Source organism: Canis lupus, chromosome 30 (assembly GCF_011100685.1).
Source record: "Canis lupus familiaris isolate Mischka breed German Shepherd chromosome 30, alternate assembly UU_Cfam_GSD_1.0, whole genome shotgun sequence".
NCBI classification, from domain to species: domain Eukaryota; kingdom Metazoa; phylum Chordata; class Mammalia; order Carnivora; family Canidae; genus Canis; species Canis lupus.
In genome coordinates, this window is record NC_049251.1 from 22,120,901 (window position 1) to 22,144,286 (window position 23,386).

At 33.5% G+C, this 23,386-nt stretch overlaps 1 protein-coding gene across 17 annotated transcripts in view; it reads right to left on the reverse strand.

The window, feature by feature from the left end:
- Positions 1 to 23,386, reverse strand: part of ZNF280D (zinc finger protein 280D) — a 293,874-nt gene that overhangs the window by 17,908 nt on the left and 252,580 nt on the right. For 13 of the 17 annotated variants that reach the window (XR_005381695.1, XR_005381696.1, XR_005381697.1 and 10 more), the window contains one exon: positions 7,493 to 7,538. Coding sequence is in view for 13 of the 17 variants with exons in the window: in XM_038580505.1 (XP_038436433.1) it covers positions 7,493 to 7,538 (46 nt within the window). In the remaining 4 variants the exon portion in view is untranslated. Of the gene's footprint in view, positions 1 to 7,492; positions 7,539 to 9,692; positions 9,722 to 23,340; positions 23,365 to 23,386 lie in introns of those variants that run through there. The other 4 variants (XM_038580516.1, XM_038580517.1, XM_038580513.1 and 1 more) reach the window with 4 other exon arrangements.

A 23,386-nucleotide genomic window follows, 5' to 3' on the forward strand; every position in this document is an offset into this window, starting at 1 on the left:
AACTATCAGTTTGAAGATATGTTTAAAAATACTTCCATTTTTAAAAAGCATTAAGCTGGAATAAGGAATTTCTGTAATTACAAATTCTTTTCAAATTTTTCTAATCCTTGAAAGAACTTTCTGAGCTGCAAAAAATTAATTATATTGTATTATTGCTAAAAAGTATATGCACAGGGAACAAAAGTAAGGATTCTTTGGAATAAATGAGCCAGTCACAATGGACCAACTCAATGTCAGACCTTTTTTTTTTTTAAAAAAAGATCCATTTTTTGAAAATTTTTGCTCACCATGTAAAACAGATACTCTAAAATCTTGTCCTTGGATAGGCCAATGCTCTATTAAGAACATTTTTATTATATTAGAAATAGATGGCCACAATGAAGAATTAAACTTATTTCAAAAGACACCTTATTTTCTTGCTCATACTTATAATCACTAGCTTCTGAGACTTTGAACATTTCCATTTTATCTTTTCTTCACAATGCAAAGAAAAGTTTTTAACTCTGAATTTCCTAGTAATTCTATTCTAATAGTGTCAATGTTAAAGACTTCATAATTTTCAGTAGCTGGAAAATTTTTCTAGCCTAACTTTTCTAGCCTAATTATAGTGTCCTATAATTCTCATTATTTTTTACTTGTATTTTTCATCTTCTGAACAATGTACTACTTGACTTCTTATACCATATTTGTTTTTAAAAATCTTTGGTATACATTTTCACTATATTTATTTTTAATTAATACATACAGTTAAACATAGTATTTAACAATCAAATAGGTGTACATAAATATTTGTACGAAAATTTTATGATTGCGAACAACAGAAAATTACATACCAGGAGAATCAGATAAATGCTTAAACAGAGGAATTTATCCCAAATCAAAGAACAAGATAAGGCCCAGCCAAAGATCTAAGTGAAAAGATGTAAGCAACATGTCTGATGGAGAATTTAAAGCAACAATCATTAGGATACTCACTGGGCTTGAGAAAAGAATAGAAGACATCAGAGAGACTCTTACCACACAGATAAAAGAGTTACAAAAGAATCAATCAGAGATGAAGACAATAAATGAGATTGGAAATAGGCTTGACGCAGGGAACAGCAGGCTAAAAGAAGTAGGGGGATGAATTAGTGACAAAGAAGGGGAAAAAATGGAAAATAATGAAGCTGAACGACAGAGAAAGAAGAATTATGGGAAATGAGAGCAGACTTAGGGAACATATATAGTAATTATGATAGCATAATAACATTAGTATTATAGGAGCCCCAAAAGAAGGAGAGAGAAAAAAGGGGCAGAAAATTTATTTGAGGAAATAATAGCTGAAAACTTCTAAATCTGGGGAAGGAAACAGACATCCACATGTAGGAAGCACAGAGAACTCCATCAAAATAAAGAAAAGCAGGCCAACACCAAGACACATTGTAACTAAATTTGCATAATATGGTAATAAAGAAAAAAATTGTAAAAGCAACTAAAGAAGTCCTTAACTTAGAAGGGGAAGATCCACAAGGCTAGCTGGAGATTTCTCAACAGAAGTTTGGTAAGACAGAAGGAAGTGGCATGATATACTCAAAGAGCTGAATGCAAAATATCTGCAGCCAAGAATACTCTATCCAGTAAGGCTATCATTCAAAATAGGAGGAAAGATAAAGGGATTCAAGACAAAAACTAAAGGAAATTGTGACCACTAATCCAGCCCTGCAAGACATACTAAAGGGGACTCTTTAAGTGAAAAGGAAAGACCAAAAGGGGCAAAGGCAACAGAGGGTCAGAGAAAATTTCCAGAAACAATGACAAAACAAGTAATCAATCCCATTTACAAATGCACCAAAAATAGTAACATACCTAGGAATAAACCTAACCAAGAGGTAAAAATCTGCACTCTGAAAACTATAAAACACCAGTGAAAGAAATTGAAAGAGGATACAAAGAAATGGAAAGACATGCCATGTTCATGGATTAGAAAAACAAATAGTTTTAAAATGTCTATACTACCCAAAGCAATCTCCACATTTAATGCAATCCCTATCAAATACCAACAGCATTTTTCACAGAACTAGAACAAACAATCCTAAATCTGTATGGAACCACAAAAGACACTGAAGAGCCAAAGCAATTTTGAAAAAGAGAAACAATGCTGGAGGCATTACAATTCTGAACTTCAAGTTAAACTACAAAGCTGTAGTTATCAAAACAGTGTGGTACTGGCACAAAAACAGATACAGATCAATGGAACAGAGTAGAAAGCCGAGGAATAAACCCACAACTATATGGTCAATTAATCTTCAACAAAGCAGGAAAGAATATCCACTGGTAAAAAGATAGTCTCTTCAACAAATCATGTTGGGAAAGCTGGACAGAAAGATGGAAAAGAATGAAACTGGACCACCTTAACATCACACACAAACATAAACTCAAAATGGATGAAAGACCTACATGTGAGACAGGAAACCATTAAAATCCTAGAGAACCTTTTTGACATTGGCCACAGCAACAAAAGCAAAAATAAACTATTAGGACTTCATCGAAATAAAAAACTTCTGCACAGCGAAGGAAAACAATCAACTAAACTAAAAGGCAACCTATGAAATGGAAGAAGATATTTGCAAATGACATATCTGATACAGATTAGCATCCAAAACTTATAAAGAACTTACGAAATTCAACACTCAAAAAATCAATAATCCAATTCGGAAATGGGCAGAAGACACGAAAAGACATTTTTCCAAAGAGGACATACAGATGGCCAGCAGACAAATGAAAAGATTCTCAACATCACTTATCATCAGGGAAATACAAATCAAAACTACCATGAGATTATCACCTCACATCTGTCTGAATGGCTAAAATCAACAACACAAGAAACAACAGGTGTGGCAAGGATGTGGAGAAAGGGGAATCTTGTACTGTTAGTGGGAAAGAAACTGGTGCAGCCACTCTGGAGAACAGTATGGAGTAAAAAGTTAAAAATAGAACTGCTCTACCATCCAACAACTGCACTACTAGGTATCTATCCAAAGAATACAAAATAGTAATTCAAAGGGATACATGTACACTGATGTTTATAGCAGCATTATCTATAGTAGACAAATAATGGCAAGAGCTCAAGTGTCATCGACTAATGAATAAAGAGGATTATATACATAAACAACATATATAATGGAGTATTACTCAGCCATGAAAAAGGATGAAATCTTGCAATTTGAAACAACATGGATGGCACTAGAGAGTATTTTGCTAAGCAAAATAAGGAAAGCAAAATAAGTCAGTCCAAGAAAGACAAATACCATATGATTTCACTCATATGGTGAAATGACCAAAGAGGAAAAAAAAAAAGAGAGGGGGAGGCAAACCAAGAAACAGATTCCTAATGAGACAGAACAAACTGATGGTTACCAGAGGGGAGGTGGGTGGAGGGATGGGCAAAACAGGTGATGGGGATTAGGGAGTGCACTTGCTGTGATGAGCACTCGGTGTTGTATGGAAGTGTTGAATCACTATCTTGTACACCTGAAACTAATATTACGCTATATGTTAACTAAGTGGAATTTAAATTAAAATTTAAGAAAAAAAAAAGGCATCTGTACCTGACTCCTCTCTATTACTCCCTACCTATGTTATAATGAAAGTACACTAATCCTGAAACTGGAGGGGATGATTCATGATATATATATATATATATATATATATATATATATATATATATATATATATATATACAGTTAGAGAACAGTAGCAATGGACTATTGTATTATATAGAATACACAGCAGCAGAACAGAGGCTATGTCAGAAGCCAGTAAATTATACAAATTCCAACTATAATCTAGTATATAAAAGGAATTAATTTTCAAAGAGAAAATGTAAAACTATAGAAATGAAAAAGACTGAGACCAGGAAAATATATAACACTGATTCTAACAAATGTATCTGATCAAAATCTTGAAGACTAACTCAAGCTATCCATCCTTGAAGTGGTATCCATATCAGAGGTGCAGCTAAAATAAATACCTGTATCTATTCGAAGTACTATCCATGTCACATATATTCCTGAAAGAAATACCTGGACCAAGATTGCTCTATGTGGCCTTCCAGTCAATACGGCTTCCTTTAACTCTGCTTGTAGCTTGCTAAATTTTTAGTGTAATGTTTTTTTCTTTTAACAAAAAATAAACAAGAAATTCGGCTTTTGTATGAAAGGTGGTTTCATTTGACACAGATGAAACAGGGCAATCAGAGGAAAGTAAGAGTTTGATGACTTATTCTAGTCAAGTATGAATGTATAAGAAAATAATCAATAGATGATGTGATGAAATTATGGATTTATAAATTTTCTTTGTTCATGCCTTTACATATTTGGAAAGAAGAGAAGTAAACCCTGTTGCCCCCAGGGAATGGTGACTAACTGTGGCTAGGGCATGAAGAAAAAATCCTACTCTCAAGACCCAGAACACAGAGCTGGATTAAGAGTGAGGCTAAACCAGAACAGAGAACATCACCCCATTCCCTACCACCCACCTCTAGGCTATCAAACACCAAATAACAAGCAACAACAGTACTGCTAGAAGAGAGGGAAGAGTGTGTATATATATATATATATACTAGAAGAGAGGGAAGAGTATATATATATATATATATATATATATATATATACACATAAGAGAGAGCGAGAGAGAGAGAGAGAGAGAAAGACATACTCTCTAAGGCTCAGTCTCACAGGGAGAGATAAAACTAAGTGTGAAACAAGAACACTGAGGGAAAAAACCTCCAGCAACATAACCCACCCTCAGCACAAAGAAATACTATAGGAATTGAACCTGGTAGTACACTGAGGGTAACCATAGCAACAAGAGCCAAAACTCAGATACTCAGATCAACTCATTGCTAGGTGAAACCAAATCACATAGTAATGATCTAACACAAGAAACAGTATGCCCATTTTCAGATATAAATATTATTTATCTCAGTCCTACAAATAATTTCTTGCTTTCAAACAAACATTATGCAACACACAAAAAAGCAAGGGGGCGGGGGGAATGGACTGTCAGGAGAACCAGACTCAGATATGACCCCGCTACTGGAACTATCAGACAGAAAGATTTAAATTACTATTATTAATATGTTAAATGCTTTGGTGAAAATAGGAGGACAACATGCATGACTACAATGGAAATTTTAACAGAGGGTCAGAAATAATAAGAATCAATGATCAAAGCAAATGCTAGGGGAGAAAAACCCCACAATGACAGGTACAAAAAATGCCTTTGATGGGCTCATCAGCAGACCTGACACAAATGAGAAAACAAATGGAAAACTGAAGATAGGTCAATAAATAGAAATTACCCAAACTAAAACAAAAAAAAGAATGTGTGGTAGGGTGGAGACTAAAACAGGGCATCTAAGAACGGGGACTAACATCAAATGGTATAGTATTTAGGAAAATGGAATCCCAAAAGTAGAAGATACAGGACAGCTCAGAGAACACCAATCATGATAAACACCCCAAATAAATAAACAAATAGATAAACATATAAACAAATGGATTAACAAATCAGACTTCAACACTCCATGCTCAAACTGATGAAAAATATAAAATATTGAGGACAACCAAAAAAATTTGACTCTATATATATATATATATATATATATATATATCAATCACACACATATATATATAGAAGAAACAGATCAAAATTACAGTAAGACATTTTGTCAAAAAATATGCAAACCAAGAGACAATAAAATGACTTCTTTAAACTGCTGAAAGAAAATAAAGCTGTCAACCCAGAATTCTACATACACCAAAAAAAAAAAATCTTTCAAAATGAAAAACAAAGGTATTTTTAAATGAAAAGGGCATCAAGAATTAATTACCAGTAGATCTGGAACATAAAACATATCAAAGGAAGTTGTTTAGGCAAAAGGAATGTGATACTAGACAGAAATGGAGAGCTAATGAAGAAATGAAGAGCACTGGACATAGTAAAAACAAAGATGAATACAGTTATTTTTTAAAACTTTTAACTTCTTTAAAAATAACTATCTAAAGCAAAAACAGTAACATTGTATTCTTTCTTTATAACCTATATAAAAGTAAACTATATGACAATAGGAAAAAGAACCCACAAACTATTAACATCAAGAATGAATGAGAGAATTATCACTGCACTCCAAGACACTAAAAGATTAAAGAACAGTACAAACAATTCTATATGGACAAATTCAATATTAAAAACCACAAACTATCAAAACTCATTCAAGAATAATCCTATAACCAGGGCACCTGGGTGGCTCAGTCAGTTAAGCGTCTGCCTTCAGCTTGGATCATGATCTAGGGGTCCTGAGATTAAGTTCCGCATCAGGCTTCCTGTTCAGCAGGGAGTCTCTCTCCCCTCTCCGACTACCCCTCTCCTTCCCCCTCCCTCTCCTCCTGCTCTTGCTCTCTCTCAAATAAATAAATAAAATTTCTTATAAAAGAACAATCATATAACCAAAAATCCTGTATCTATTAAACTTTTTGTAGTTAAAAACCTTTCAAACGAAAGAAAACTTTCTGTGATGTAAAAGAAAGCTGCTTGGAAGAAGGTGGCTAATTCTGCCTAGATTTCTTTCTCTTCTTCACTGTTCAATATGGATATGCTGTTCAAAAGATAAATGCTGAACCTGCTTCACTTCAGTATACTCAGAAAGAGACCTGGAATATTTTGTAATATTTAAAAAAAAAAAAACCTGACATCAAGAAAACAAGTACTTGAGCAAAACTATTTCTACACACATCCATTAGACTGCCCAGTAAGTGACATTTATAGAATAACCCATGAGCATAATATTTAGAGGGCCTAAGAAGCTAAAACACATTTAATATATATTCAAAATATTTATTTTTTTTTTACAAAGATTAATTTGAGAGAGAGTATGTGTGTGCATGCACACACATAGGCACATGCAAGTTGGGGGAGGGGCAGAGGGAGAAAATCTTAAGCAGACTTTCTCCTGAGTAGGAGCTCCACAAGGGGCTCAGTCTCATGACCCATGAGATCATGACCTGAGCTGAAACCAAGAGTCAGATGCTTAACCAACTAAGCCACCCAAGGCCCCTGAAATATTTCTATTTTAAGTATTAGTTAAATCTTTCTAAAGTCTCAGAAAATAAAATAATGTGGAAAGACTAATTTTCCAATGTGTCAACTGTTTGACATTTTATTGATTTCAGGATTTTTAAATGATAAATTTATCTCCATTAACTCATTAGTTGAACCAAATAACAGGTAAGCAAAATATATGATGCTTTTGTAAAATAAAAAACACCTCAAAATTTTGCTTAGGGTTATATGTTTTTATATCTAATGACAAAAACTAATCTCAATTTTTTTCCTGATAACATGCCAATAATTGTCACTGAGGTTTACACAATGAATTGAAATGTTTTAAAAATTATACGAACAATACTTTCAACTACATAAGCCTTTAAGGTACAAGTAAAACAAAATTTACCTCAGACACAGGTTCTTGTTCCTTAGTGGGAGCTTCATTTTTTAATCTTGAAAACAAAATAGGTATTGAATACTTTACTTTATATTTAGGAAAATACGAAACAGTTCTTTTCTGTATGCTTAAATAATTAAAATGTAAATTTAAACTAACATAGATTTGTAAATACCCTCTATAAATATTTTAAAGGAAAAATAAAATGCATTAAAATAAACAGTAGATTCAATAAATGTGCTAAAGAAGTTAATAGAGGCATGTATTTCCTTCTTTTCTAAAAACAAGAGCACTTAAGAAATTTTCTCTATGTTAAATACAATTATAACTAAAAGACATAATACATTAGTAACACAGTCTCAAAAAAAGAATGATTCTTTAAAAAATAAAAGCAGGTTATATGATTAATATATATAATATGCATAAGTATTTATTATTATGGGGCTTAAAAAGTGAGAAAAGAAATTTTATCTCTTGTGAAATTCAATATAATGCTATTTCTATATTTATTATAATTAAGGTGGTAAAATCACAGAAATAATTTAGAATTCTGAAGGATATAGTCTCTTAGGAACCTTCATAAGCACTGCTCAAATATTAACTACAGATTTTTTAAACTGTTTCTAAAGATAAAAAAACAAATGGTAACTTATTACAACATTAAAAAAGGCATATGCCATGTATAAAATCTTTTTAAAATAGTTTCATATAAAAGCTAGCTTGCACAAAAGATCTTTTAGAAACTGCTGATAACTAAACATTATTTCCTGATATATATTAAACTCAATTTTAAACTAAGTGCCTACCTGATCTGAAATGCCATTAATAGTTAAGTGATTCATTACTTTATGAAGGCTTATAGCTATACTTAAAGATTAATATATTTAACATAAGCAACAAGTATATTGACTTAAATTTCATGTACAAAAATGACATATAGTAGGATAGAAACGTCAACTATCCTAAAAGCTACTCTCTAGTTAGTCAATGAAATTTCTTTTTTTTTTTTTTTTTTTTTTTTTTAGTCAATGAAATTTCTGAGGGCACACTGAAAAAATTAGGTCTATAAATGCTAATGCTTTACTAGATATTAATAATAACTCATGTAAAATTATTTACCTATATTTTAGTTATTACATGAAATTGCAAACAATTTAAAATGGAGTGTGTCCTTTTTTGTTCTTTTATTATATTGGTAATGTACTACAATAATTTACAACCAATTTACCAAACAAATTTAAATGAATAAAATTTGCAGAAATGTTGACAAAATGCATTAATGTCGATCATTTTGGGGGTTAAAGATTTTATAATTCTTTAAAGTGTTTAATTGTGAACAACAAAATTCATAAAGATGAAATTTCACATGTTTAGTCTTTAATGATTTATACAGGAAAATGAGTCTTACAAATAACATGTAGAAAGTCATAAGAAAACATGAAAAATTAGTGTGAAGAAACAAAGTAGATACTGGCTTATAAAATTTTGAAATGAATTTGTATATTACAACTACTTTTTATTTCCCATCAGTTAATAATTTTAAACTCAGTTTGAAAAAGTGAAACAAACTGGTCATAAATAAGTTTAAAAAATATTTTATAAAATAATTTCCCTCTCAGTATACTGTTGAAAATATTATCAAAGATCAATCTTACATTCTTACAAAAAGAAATTACCATGCTAATCATTTTTATATGGCTGTTCTAATAAACTGATTTTATGCAACAATTAAAATGAAAGCTATCCTGTATGTTTTACTATTTCTGCTGATATTTCAATTAGAGAAACTCAGTCCTCTATCTCTGCAAGAAAGACTGGTTACAGAGTTTTTATTACCCTTCATCTTACTGGCTAAGAAACTGGTAGATGAGAACAAAATAAGTCACTGAAATAATTAGCACTGAAGGGCCTATGATCCCAATCTTATTTTGTGGCTTTAACCATACGAGTATTCTTTTTTTGGAGCAGAATTATAATAATGAATAAACTATTTAAGAAAACAAATATTAAAAAAATTCAAAGCACACTATGTAAAATCTCCTGAGAGAAAGAGTTTCTCTGAATTATCAATCAATCACTAAAATGTACACTACATTTTTGTAACTACAAAAGCATACTTTAAGGTTAATAAATTAAAACAAAAAGATGAACAAATTTTAACTACTAACACATCATTAACACTATTGGGAAAGACAAAAAGTGTTCTTACCTGTAATTCTTATTCATTAAAGATACCTGCTGAAATAGTCATCATTTGAGATATTTAATTGCTTGGTTAGAAGACAGTGAAATTTGCTAAGCTCAAAGTTCTGAGCTAAAGATCTGCTATTAATTAGTTACACTTTTCACCTATGAATGTTGCAATAATTTTTTATAGAAAAATGTAGTACATTTAAAGCAAACACTAAAATTTCAGTGTAAAGAGAACAGAAAGATTGATGTTCAATTTCAAAATGATTATTGCAGATAAATTATTTTTTTTCTGTAGGTGAACCTGCTGAAACAGATCTTTTTGATAAAAGATAAAGGACAATTTGATAAAGGACAATTTTTTCCCTCTAAAGTTTAAAATAAAATAAAATAAATGTCCCTTCTTGCATTTTTCTGCAGGTCACATAACTAATCCATGGCTACATGTAAAATAGATATTTTGGGTCAATTAAATTATTGTGTTCTTTTGAGGTTTTATTCATACTATATTCTACCATGGGGTATAGGGAAAAGCTATAAAGGGAAAATAGTTCAGATTCATTTCAGCCAGGCCATATTCTTTCCTTCAAATAATATTTAAAAGACCAAAATTTCAATGCTGATTTTTAAAATACAATCTTCAATTTAACAATATTTGTAAGCATACTAAAAAAGCTGAAAAGAAGTTGTATAAACCATCGGAAATCCAATCAGTTCCTAAGATCTTCCACTTAGACATTCAAGATTAAATTTAAGGTAGTAGTCATCAGACTAATAAATTGTAAAACACCTAGTGTACCATTTCTGATCATTTGTTCTGAGAAGTGTTAACAGATAATGTGGAAAGGGTAACTGAGCTAAGCATTTACTGGGCTGTACACACATCAGGTACTGTGCTAAGAGTTCTAGTCCAAAGTAAAGACATAGTCCCTCTTATCAAGGAGTTCATCATCAAGGAAACATATTGAAGCAAATGTTTATGGAACTGTGAAGTGTTGCAAAAGAGACATCTATATGATGGATTGGCTATACAAAGGACTGAGCCACTACAAAAGGGAAAGACACAGGAAGCAGTGAAGATACTATAGTAAACTTGGTTTTGCAGAAAGAGCAGGAGTTAGCAAAGCAGGGGACGAGGATTTGAGAAAGAACAAAAGCAAAGAATTATGAAATAAGACAACAATGATATGAAAACCTGAGTGGTCTAAATGACTGTAATGCAGGGAACAAAGAGTAGTCAAAAATGCAACTGAAGAGATAGCAAGGGCAACTTCAGGAAAGATCTTGATTGCCAGGATAGAGTGCTTATGCTAAGAACTTTAAGGCTAACAGGAAAGTATGATTAAATTTGTGCATCTGAAAAAGAAAGGGTAGTATTAGAAGAGGATAGGCTGTACTCAGGAAGTCCAGAGAAGATATAGTCAATGACTGTCTCAAGTAAAGCAGAAGCAGTTTTAGTGGAGAAGAGGAAGGTTTAGGGAGATGATAAGGTAAAACCAATAGAGTAGAAGTACCAACTGGACAAAGAACACTCAAATAGAAATATTTATTACTCAGACCTGCACACTCTTATTTACCTCATCCTTAATGAAAAAATCCAACCATCACTTCTGAACAGATAACCCCAGAGTCATTATCTAGAGCTCTACCCCTCCATTTTTATTACTATTTATTTCAATCAATTCAATTCAGAAATATTACAGTATATTAGATTTAGACTTGAGTCCTAAGAGATTGTCTAACTGCCCTCATCTTGTAGATGAGAAAAATCTGAGGCCTAAAAATGCTGAAGTAATAAGCCCATTAAACAACAGAACCAGGATTAAAAGTGATGGTTCTACTTCAAATTTCCACTGCATTGCTTTACAGCCAATTCCTTTCCTGTGAATCAGGCTCCCTTACAATCATGCCAGGAAAAGTGAAAAGGCTTAACTGATTAGTCTGCTTCTGGATGTTTTCCACTCTCAAACATGCTCAGTATCATTGCCAAATTAATCTTATTAATAGACCAATTCATGCCATTGTTTGCTGAAAATGTCCTATTGCCCATACATCATAGACCTATGGCTCTAAGACTGGGAAGTTAGATTCTGGTCCCAATGCTACAGGTGTGTCAGTTGCCACCTACGCTCCTGTGAAAACACATTGAAGCTCAGTCCCATCTAGTTCCTCAGCCAATTATAACAAGATAGGAAGTATATTTGTAATCACAAGTACAACCAGAGCAGCAATAGAGTATGTATTAGTTTGGTCTCCGAAAACAAACTGCCATAATTTAAATTGAAGCTCTCCACTTGAAAGCTATGTGACAATGAGCAAATTACTTATCTGTACCTCAGCTGACTTAATATCCATTAATTGGGACAATAACAGCAGGTATCTCATTAGTTTGTGAGATTTAAATTAATAAATATAAAACACTTAAAAGAACGTCTGGCACATTACATGTGTTCAATAAAAGTTATTATTGACATGAGTAGAGGTGGGAGTCAACCTTACTGTCCAGAATTTTTCTTGAGAGTGTACTACACAGCCTCTTAAAGCTTATTACCGCTTAAATATCTTCCATATTTTGAGATTTTCCTGCAATTACTTTCCCCAACTCCCAAACTGAATCCAATAGACATTAGTTTGATTGGGGCCTACTCCTGTTAGGACCAGCCCTATTTGCTCTCCTAAAAAATTATATACTCATTTCTGAATGCTTAGGTATGATCTAAAGTTAGGCAAGATAGAGTTTTAAAAAAAATCATTCTAGATAGATAGAAGAAAGAACTAATTTGAGGTAGGAAATTGAGAGAAACAGAAATATTTGTGCGTGAGAATGTTAAGCAGAAGAAATAAGACCATCAGAGGAGGCAGAAGATTTTGATGCCACACTAGGGTTCTATTTTGTTATTTTGTTGGCAATATTGAATTAAGCCCCAGATATTTAATTTATAATATACAAGCAACTACTATCATGACCAGAAGACTGAAAAAATGGTAGTTAACCTTAGAATTACTGGCAGAAGTTTGTCCAGTTTGCCCTAAATGAATAGACAGACATTTTTCCAAAGCAGACCTACAGATGGCAAACAGTCACATAAAAAGATGCTCATTGGGATGCCTGGGTGGCTCACCAGCTGGGTGCCTGCCTTCGGCTCAGGTTGTGATCCTGGGATCCAGGATGGAGTCCCACATCAGGCTCCCCGCAAGGAGCCTGCTTCTCTCTCTGCTTGTGTCTCTGCCTCTCTCTCTCAGTCTGTGTCTCTCATGAATAAATAAATAAATAAATCTTTTTAAAAAATGCTCATTATCACTCATCAGGGCAATGCAAATCAAAACCTCAATGAGCTATCTCCGTAACACCTGTCCTAATGGCTAAAATAAAAAAGACAAGAAAGAATACAATCGACAGTACTGATGTGCAGAAAAAGGGACCCTTGTACACTGTTGGTGGGAATGTAAATTGGCACAACCACTGTGGAAAACAGTATGGTGGTTCCTCAAAATATTAAAAATAGAATTATCACATGATCCAACAATTCCACTACTGGCTATTTACCCAAAGAAAACAAAAACATTAATTTGAAAAGATATATGCACTCCTATGTTCACTAGGCATAATTTCCAACAGCCAAGATATGGAAGCAAACCTAGTATCCATCAATATAGAATGGATAATGAAGAGGTTAATATATACATATATATATACACACACACACACACACACAACTTGTACATATATTTACATATACATATGTGTGTATGTATAGTAGAATACTACACAGCCATAAAGAAGGATGAGATTTTGCCATTTGTGACAACAGATGAACCTAGAGGGTATCACACTAAGTGAATTAAGTCAGAGAAAGACAAATACTGTATGATGTCACTCATACATGGAATCTAAAAAACAAATGAATAAACAAACTAGCAAAAAGCAGAATCAGACCTATACAGGGAACAAACTAATGGTTGCCAGAGGGGGAACTGGATGGGGAATGGGCAAAAAATGGGTGAAGGGGAGTGGGAAATCCAGGCTTCGAGTTTTAGAATGAGTAAGTCATAGAAATAAAAGGCAGAGCATAGAGAATACAGTCAATGATGTTGCAACAATGTCGTACAGTGACAGGTGGTAGCTACACTTGCGGTGAGCATATCATTAACAGAGAAGTTGAATCACCATATATTGTACACCTGAAACTAATGTAACATTGTCAGATATACTCAAATTTTTATTTATTTATTCATTTATTTAGTTAGTTAGTTATTTAGTTAGTTAGTTTAGTTTAGTTTAGTTTAGTTTAGTTTAGAGAAGAAAACAAACCCAGGGCACCTGGGTGGCTCAGTCAGTTAAGCATCTGCCTTGGGCTCAGATCATGATCCCAGGGTTCTGGGATTGAGCCCCACACTAGGCTCACTGCTCAGTGGGAGTCTGCTTCTCCTTCTGCCCTTCTTCCCACTCCTGATTGTACTCTTTTGCAAAAAAACAAAAACAAAAACAAAACTTTTTAAAAAGGAAGGAAATAAGCCCTAAATAAATTCTGTATATTTCACAGATTAGATCAGTTTCCTTTTTTTCCTGATAAGTCAAATATATTTAATGAAGACACTGACCATTTTGAATACTTAAGATTCTCCAACTTAAATATGTCCAGAATAAATAATTCCTCCAAATAATTTCAGAATTTCATAGGGAAATAATGGAATGACTTATCTATTCTTCAATGATCATAGTATTCAATGAAAGTAAATATTTTAAAAGATAAATAGTATTCTTAAGCATAAAATTTATTTAAAAGATGCCATTCTCCTTCTAAAAGAGTTTACTTAGTGCTTGCCTTTATGAAAGATAATTAATGACTTACTGGTATAGATTAGAGTGGTATAATAGTGATATTTCTACTTTGGAACAAGTCCAGATTCTCTATTGGTATAAGCATTTCACATAATGTCATATACATATGGTATTAGTGGTTTAACTGATTGTGAAATCAGTTTACAATGTAGCCCTGTGAAGATATGGATTCAGTATTTACAATTCTCACTGCCTTATTCTGTAATTACTCTGATGGCATGAACTACATCTTACTCATATTTCCATTTCCAGCATTTGATACAGAGTCTTGCACACAGAAGCCAAGAAATCAATGTTCTGGGTCAAGGGATATATGAAAGGGTTATTTATATTATACTATTAAAGAGCCATGCAGTTACAACTGGTGCTAAGTATAAAACTCAGTAGCCATTCTGAAATAAGAGGAACTCAGTTTCAAGGAAAGTCAGTTTTCTGTTTTCATTTCTTCCTAGTATATTTTAAATTAAGGGTATTTATTTTTTAATTTGTTTTTTAAAGATTTATTTATTCCTGAGACACAGAGACATATGCAGAGAGAGAAGCAGGCTCCCCATGGGGAGCCTGATGCGGGACTCGATCCCAGGACCTTGGGATCACAACCTGAGCCAAATGCAAATGCTCAACTGCTGAGCCACCCAGGTGTCCCTAAATTAGGGGTATTTAAAAAAATATAATAAAAATTTTTATCTGTAAAATATTCTACATTTCTTAAATCTTCTAAACAATAGTGTAAAGATTACTATTTTAGAGAGCACATGCACACATGCAAGTGATGGGAGTGCAGACGGAGAGGAAGAGAAGGAATCTTAAGCAGGCTCCATGCCCAGTGTAGAGCCTGATGTGGGGGCTCAATCTCACCATCCTGAGATCATGACCTCAGCCAAAATCAAGAGGTAGGAGCTTAACTGACAGCAACCCAAGTGTCCCAAGATTATTTTTAACTTCATTTTACAAATGAAGAAACTGAAGTAATCTGAACATAAATTTAGTAAGAGAGATGAATCTTGAACTCTGATATTCTGACGTTAGCCAGTGTCCTTCCATTGTACTTTGCCTAGAACAAACTTTGAGGTAACTGAGAGAACTAAATCAACTTTTAAAATCACTTTCAAATTGTGGCTTTTAGGATGTTTGATTTAATCAGTAAAAGAGATAACTGGTTAAGTACTCCAGTTTTCCAAGTTTGAGGTTTTTTTGGATTTACTATAGACTCATACTCTCAAGATATGTTAGAGGGAAATAACTTTCTAATCTGAACTTTTTGTCAAGAAAATTAACCTTGCGTAGGGATAGATGGAACCTACCTCAACATCATAAAGGCCATATGTGAAAGATCCAAAGCTAATATCATCCTCATCCTCAATGGGGGAAAACTGAGAGCCTTTCCCTTAGAGTCAGGAACAAGACAAAGATGTCCATTCTCATGACTACTATTTAACAGAGTACTGGAATTCTCAGCCTGAACAATCAGACAAAAAAAAAAAAAAAAAAGATAGAAAGCATCCAAACCAGCAAGGAAGAAGTCAAACTTTCACTATTTACAGACAATATGATACTCAATGTAGAAAACCTCAAAGACTCCACCAAAAAAATTGCTAGAACAAAAAATGAATTCCACAAAGTCACAGGATGTAAAACCACCATGAAGAAATTTGTTGCATTCTTTTTTTTTTTTTTTTAATTGTTGCATTCTTATACACCAATAACGTAGCAGAAAAAACAAACAAACAAACAAACAAACCCCAAGGAATCAATCCCATTTGCAAATGCACCAAAAACCATAAGATGGCTAGTAATAAATCTAACTAAAAGAGGTAAAAGATCTGTACTCGGAAAACTATGGAACACTTAGGAAAGAAACTGAAATGACATAAAGAAATGGAAAAACATACCATGCTCATGAATTAGAAAAACAAATACTGTTAAAATGTCTATACTACCAAAGCAATCTACACATTTAATGCAATCCCTATCAAAATACTGATAGTATCTTTCACAGAGCTAGAACAAATAATCCTAAAATTTGTATGGAACCATAAAAGACCCTGAACATCCCAAACAATCTTGAAAAAGAAAAGCAAAGCTGGAGGCATCACAATTCCAGACTTCAAGCTCTATTACAAAGCTGTAGTCATCAAGACAGTATGGTACTGGCACAAAAACAGACACATAGATCAATGGAACAGAATAGAAAATGCAGAAATGGACCCACAACTAAATGGTCAATTCATCTCAGACAAAGCAGGAAAGAATATCCAATGGAAAAAACATTTCTTCAACACATTTTTCTTCAACAAATGACAGCAAGCTGCAGAAGAATGAAACTGGACCACTTTGTTATACCATACATAAAAACAAATTCAAAACCTACATGTGAGACAGGGAATCATTAAAATCCTATAGGAAAACACAGGCAGCAACCTCTTTGACCTTGGCTGCAGCAACTTCTCACTTGACACACTGTAGGAGGCAAGCAAAAACGAACTATTGGGACTTCACCTAAACAGCCTCTGCACAGCAAAAAAAAAAAAAAAAAAAAAAAAAAACAATCAACAAAACTAAAGGCAACTTTTAGAAAGGGAGAAGGTATTTGTAAATGACATACCTGATAAAGGGTTAGTATCTAAAATCTGTAAAGAACTTATCAAACTCAACACCCAAGAAATCAAATAATCCAATTAAGATATAGGCAGAAGACACAAATAAAAATTCTTCCAAAGACGACATTCAGATGGCCAACAGACACACAAAAAGATGCTCAACATCATTCATCATTAGGGAAATACAAATTAAAGCCAAGATGAGATATCACCTCACATCTGTCATAATGGCTAAAATCAACATAACAAGAAACAAGAGATGTTGGTGAGCATGCAGAAAAAGGGAAACCCTTTTACACTGTTGGCAGGAATGCAAATTGGTGCAACCACTCTGGAGAACAGTATGCAGGTTCCTTAAAAATTAAAAAATAGAACTACTCTATGATCCAGCAATTACACTAGTAGGTATTTACCCAAAGGATAAAAAAATACAGACTCAAAGGGGTACACACATCCTGATGTTTATAGCAGCATTATCAACAATAGCCAAACTACAGAGGGTGCCCAAATGTCCATCAGCTGACAAATGGATAAAGAAGGTGGATATATATATACAATGGACTATTACTTGGTCATGAAAAAGAACACAATCTTGCAATTTGCAACAATATGGATGGAGCTAGAGTATATTATACTAAGTGAAATAAGTTAGTCAGACAAAGACAAATACCATATGATTTCAATCATGTGGGATGTAAGAATGAAAAAGATGAACAAATGGGAAGGGGGAAAATGAAGAGAGGGAAACAAACCATATGAGACTCTTTAACAGTAGAGAACAATATGAGGGTGGAGGGAGGGAGAGAGGAGGGGGATGGGCTAGATGGGTGATGGGTATTAGAGAGGGCACTTGTGATGAGTGCTGGGTGTTGATCAATCATACAACGCTATTCCTGAAATCAATACTGCACTGTATGTTAACTAAAATTTAAATATTTTTTTTAAGAAAAAGGAAATTAACCTTGCAAAACCTAAATTTTACTTTTATTAGATGTTACAATTAATATACCCAGATAGATAGACTGGAGAAGACAGGAAGAAGAAAATAGCAATAAGAGATAAACAAATAGAAAAGTACAATTCCATGATTGAATTAGGATATAACATCTGAGAAATGCAATTTTAAAAATCATTTCAAAGGTCTACAAAAGAACAGCCACTTTACTACTGCTAATCGGCATAGTTACACACTTCCGTAAGCCTAGTAATATTGAATAAGTAGCCAGGAAATGAATGCCTGGTAATAATTTTAAAAATTTATTTTTTAAGAGGGGATTCTATAAACTCAACGGGAATGTCTTCCTTCTCGAGAATTACATACTAGCATTTACAAGGGTATTGTTTCATAGTTTGTAGACCAGAAGAGTCAGCTACACTCAATCTGACATTGGAGAATTTTACCAGATGGGACTGAAGCACTGCAGTGAAATGCCATCCACCCAGCAGTCTGCAGGAATGTACTGTGTGATGTGTGAGCTATAAGCCAAAATTACAAATTACAGTGCAGATGGATTGCACTAAAACTCTCAATGATGAAAAGATGCCACTGATAGGCAGTTCCCAGGGTCTTCTGTCATTAGTAGTAGCAGTAATTACAATATTAGCAGTAACAGCAGTAAGAGCCATTACAGTAGTAGTAGTAGTAACAACATGCATTTATTAACTACTTTTTGTTAGGCCACTGCTAAATAATCTTAATATTTAACTAAGTAATTCAATTATTTAATAATTTAACTAATTTAATTTCCATACCTTATCTTTATTTCTTATAACCACCCCGCAAGGACTTACAACAGATCTTTACTGATGTGGAAGCTGAGACTCAACAAGCTGGTTAGACAGCCAACCAGGATTTAAACCTAGGGCTACCTTATTTCATAGCTGCACTCCTTCCATAACACTATACTTTGCAGCAGTATGGAGACAGATATTTTTCAGTGTGGAGGATTAAAAACAATAGGTTCCTATATTTCAAGAAATGACACAGAAAAGGAGATGCACAGTAGCTTCTCCAAGTTTGCAGATGAGAGCAAACTCTTTCAGGTACTCAAATACCAAAATGACCAGAGTGAGGCTGCAGAAGGATCTCAAAATCAGGGATGTGGGCTGAAAATATGAGCTGAACCATAGTACAGTCAGTATAAGGCAGTATAATTAGGGAAAATATTTTTACTATTTATAAAATAGTTATGATAAAATGAACCAAGGAGTATTCACAGACATTCTCTAACAGAAGTTTGGTGAATTGTAGATACCAAAAATTTAATGGTATGACTAATGTTTGCTTCAAAAGTAACTCTAAAAACATATATTCTGGGTTAGGAAAAAGAAAACAAATGATCTGTGAAATGATACGGGAAACTCAGATTGAAAACTGGAGTTATTCTAATGAACATTAGTAAGATATAGGCAGAAGTAAAATCACGAAGAGTAGTAATGTTAACAACAATAGTAATAACGAAAAATTTAGACTTGTATAGCACTTCCTATGTGCCAACTGCTTTCTAAGTACGATATGCATATACTAAACTCATTTAATTCCCTCAACACCTTATGAGCAAGTACTGTTGTTTCTGCATTTTACAAATAAGGGGCACAGATGTTTGGTAACCTACCCAAAGTCACACACACACACTCTTGTATACAGCAGGGTAGGAACTCCACACTAAGCAATCAACTGTAGAGCCTGTGCTATTCAATCACTATCCCTTTAGCAGTTTGAGAAGGTTTAATGTAGAACTGGGTATGAAAACTCCTAGTATTACTATCAAGGAAGACCTCCTGACACTTTCAATGAGAAGGAAAACTTTACAATATAAGAAACTCCTTAATAGATAATAAAAGACTGGAAAAAGTAATAGTATCAAGAAAAGTAAATAAGGGGGTATATTGATAAGCTAAACATAAGGAGTAAAGAGAAGCTACAAATAAATATGAGAGATTCTTAAACTTCTTAGTGTGAAATCATGAAAAGTAACCATACACTCCAAAAAAAAAAAAAAAAAAATCCCTGCTGCTCAATAAACAGAGACAGAATAAGCTAATAAACTGGTCTGTCTCTGTTATGTATTTCTTAGATTTTACAAACATAATAGAAGATATCATTTCTATAATTTCTAAAAATATGAAAATGTACATTGCTAGCATCCAGTTATAAACTCTACCTTATAAAGATTCACAAACATGGACAAAATGTTTAGGAGTCCATCTTAGTTAACATCTTACACAACTACTTTTTGCCCCCAATTCAGAGAATCCGAAGAATGATTCCTCTAGTTCAGCATTCTACATATTTACTGTATGGAGATTAATGTCAGAAAGTTAATAAATATTGAAGGAAAAAAATTCCAAATAAATATGCTTGAGACACAGGCCACATCTAGCAGGAAAAATCCTATATTAAAGAATCTACTTAATTTTAATTTGCATTTCCTAAACTTATTTGACCATGGAAAATTTCCCCTGAAGATAGTTTACAAATTATGGACACACTAGTTCCACAATTCAGGTTTTGGGAAACAATGATCTAGTTACTTTTTTCTGGGAAAATATAAAATAATTACTTTTATGAGAGTATATGTAGGGAGTTAAAGGTGCTGAGGAGTAATGTGGACATTTAGTTTTCTTAAGATCAAAAGTTTCTGCTACCAGAGATAAGGATATGTGTGGCATTCTGTATCTGATCTTCTAAGAACAAATTTTAACATGTAGGTATAATCAATACTGGATAAAGAATCCCAGAACTCTACAGCATGTCTGCACTCATATTTTACAAAAAGGGTAACCAAGACTACAAGGACACCACCACTCCCCTGGTCTGCCTTTTATATCATTGGCTACTCCCACTTAGTTTCCTCTGCTGGTACTTTTTCATCTTCCTAACCCTTTATTGTCAGATTCCCCAGAGCTCAATCTCTGGACCTTACCTTTTCTCTATTTCTACTGTGTTCTTTGGTAATCTCACACAGTCCTATGATTTTTTAATTTAACTTTTATATTGGGACAATTTTATATTCACATGTAGTTGTAAGAAATAATATAGACTCCATGCAGTCCAGTTTCCCCCAATGATAACATCTTACAAAATTATAGTACAAAATCATAACCAAGATATTGACAGTGATATACCAATTTTATTTACATTTCTCCGGTTTTACTTGTATTCATTCCCATGACATTTTAAAATGTTCAGTGACATTTACAGCCTAGAACACACCCCTAACTTTACACAAATGAGTAACTATGGAGTCTCCATTTGGATTTCTAACAGGCATCTCAAACTAAAACATGCCCCAAGCCAAAATCTTCATCTTCCCAATTTATTCTTCCTAGTCTTCCTCATCTCAATTAATATCACTGCCATCTTCCCAGTTGCTCAGATTAATAACTATGTCATCCTCAACATTTTCTCTTATTTCACAAACTATTAATAAATTCAAAATATATCCAAAATCAAACCTCTCATCATTCACACTGCTAGTTGTCTAGCCTAATTCCCTGCCATCTCCCACCAGATTATATAGCCCCTCAACTAATCTCCCTGATTTTGCCCTTAATCTTCTGTAATTTATTCTTGAGACAGGGGCTAGAGTAATATAAGCACTCTTCTGTATTTAAGGTTTTTGTTGATTGCATTTTTTACTGAGATGTACAAGATTCCACTATTCAAAATCCTCTGATGAATGGCTTATCTCAGAGTAAAAGCCAAATTCATACATGGCTCACATTACCTTGCAGGCCCCATCTCTTACTATTCCCTCTTGCTCACTCATTTGCAGCCAATCCAGTCTCCTTACAATTCTTCCTTCAGGTCTTTACTCAAATGTCATGTCTCAGTGAGGCCTTCTCTGACGACCAAGTTTTAAATGGGAGCCTCCCAACTCCTACCCTGTTCTCCTTATCCCCTTTCCCTACTTTATTTTTCTCTATAGTATTGACTGCAATCTACATACTGTATGTTTTATTTACTTTTTATTGTCTGTCTTTCAGCACTATATAAAACATGAGCTCAAAGAGGGCAGAGATATCAATCCATTTTTTTTAGGACCTAGAATGGTGCTAGGCAGAGTAGATGTTCAAGAAATCACTGAATAAATACATGAGGCCCAAAGCAGCAAGGTGTTTTACCAAAATGTGACAAAAATATGGTAAAAATCCTAAGTCTCTGTAGTTTAGGAGTCATTTTTTTTTTTTTTTTTTAAAGAATGGTGATGGATTCAAACCAACCTCACTTTTTATTTGGTGGTTACCAAAAACACACATGCATGAAATGACCATTTCTGATCAGGTGAATAAACTTGACGGTAAGGAGGGATCAGACCCAAGTTAAAACACATCAGCACCAAACTAAAATTCAACCAACTGCCTTTAATAAGCAAATTTTGTACCAACTACCTTAAGTGTTTTATTTAAGCCACCTTCTTAAAAAGGAAGTTATATGTGATAAAACTTTGAGAGTTTAAAATTTAAGAAAATGAACTTGATAATACTATAAGAGAGAGCCCTAGGAAAAAACGCAAAGCAGTACTCCTACATTGTTATATCAAGAATAAAGTTTAACAAATTTTTGAGTTTTAACCAAGTGAGAGTAAGTATTTATTTATTTTTTAAAGATTTTATTTATTTATTTATTCATGAGAGACACAGAGAGAGAGAAAGAGAGGCAGAGACACAGGCAGAGGGAGAAGCAGGCTCCATGCAGGGAGCCTGATGTGGGACTCAATCCTGGGTCTCCAGGATCACGCCCTGGGCTGAAGCAGCGCTAAACCACTGAGCCACCTGGGTTGCCCGAGAGTAAGGATTTATAAACAAAAAAGGAATTTCTGTTAAAAATGGAAAGAAGTTGTTGTTTGTGAACAATATTTTAAAATACTTTTTTAAATTGGGTAGAAAGAGGGTGAAATGACAAAACTTCCTGGGACAGATAAGGAAATAAAGACTAGAATATCACAAGGTCTATTCACTATGAAATAAGTCTCTTTGGGAGCTTTTGGAAAATCATTCATTTACTGTACTAGTTAAAAAAATTTAACACTAATAGATCAGCTTTTTTTGATTATTATTTACAAGGAGATTAAATTTCTTTCTAAGTAAAATTAAAGAAGTTCTAATTTTAGAGTAAAAAACATAATTGAGTCATACTTTCAGAGCTTGTCTGTCCTCATAGCAGGTAAGATTACAAAAGGCATTTTGCTTGTCTTTAAGATTCAAGAAACTGGTATGGTATAATGAATGACCTTTCAATTGTCCTGGAGGAAAAAATGCAAGTGA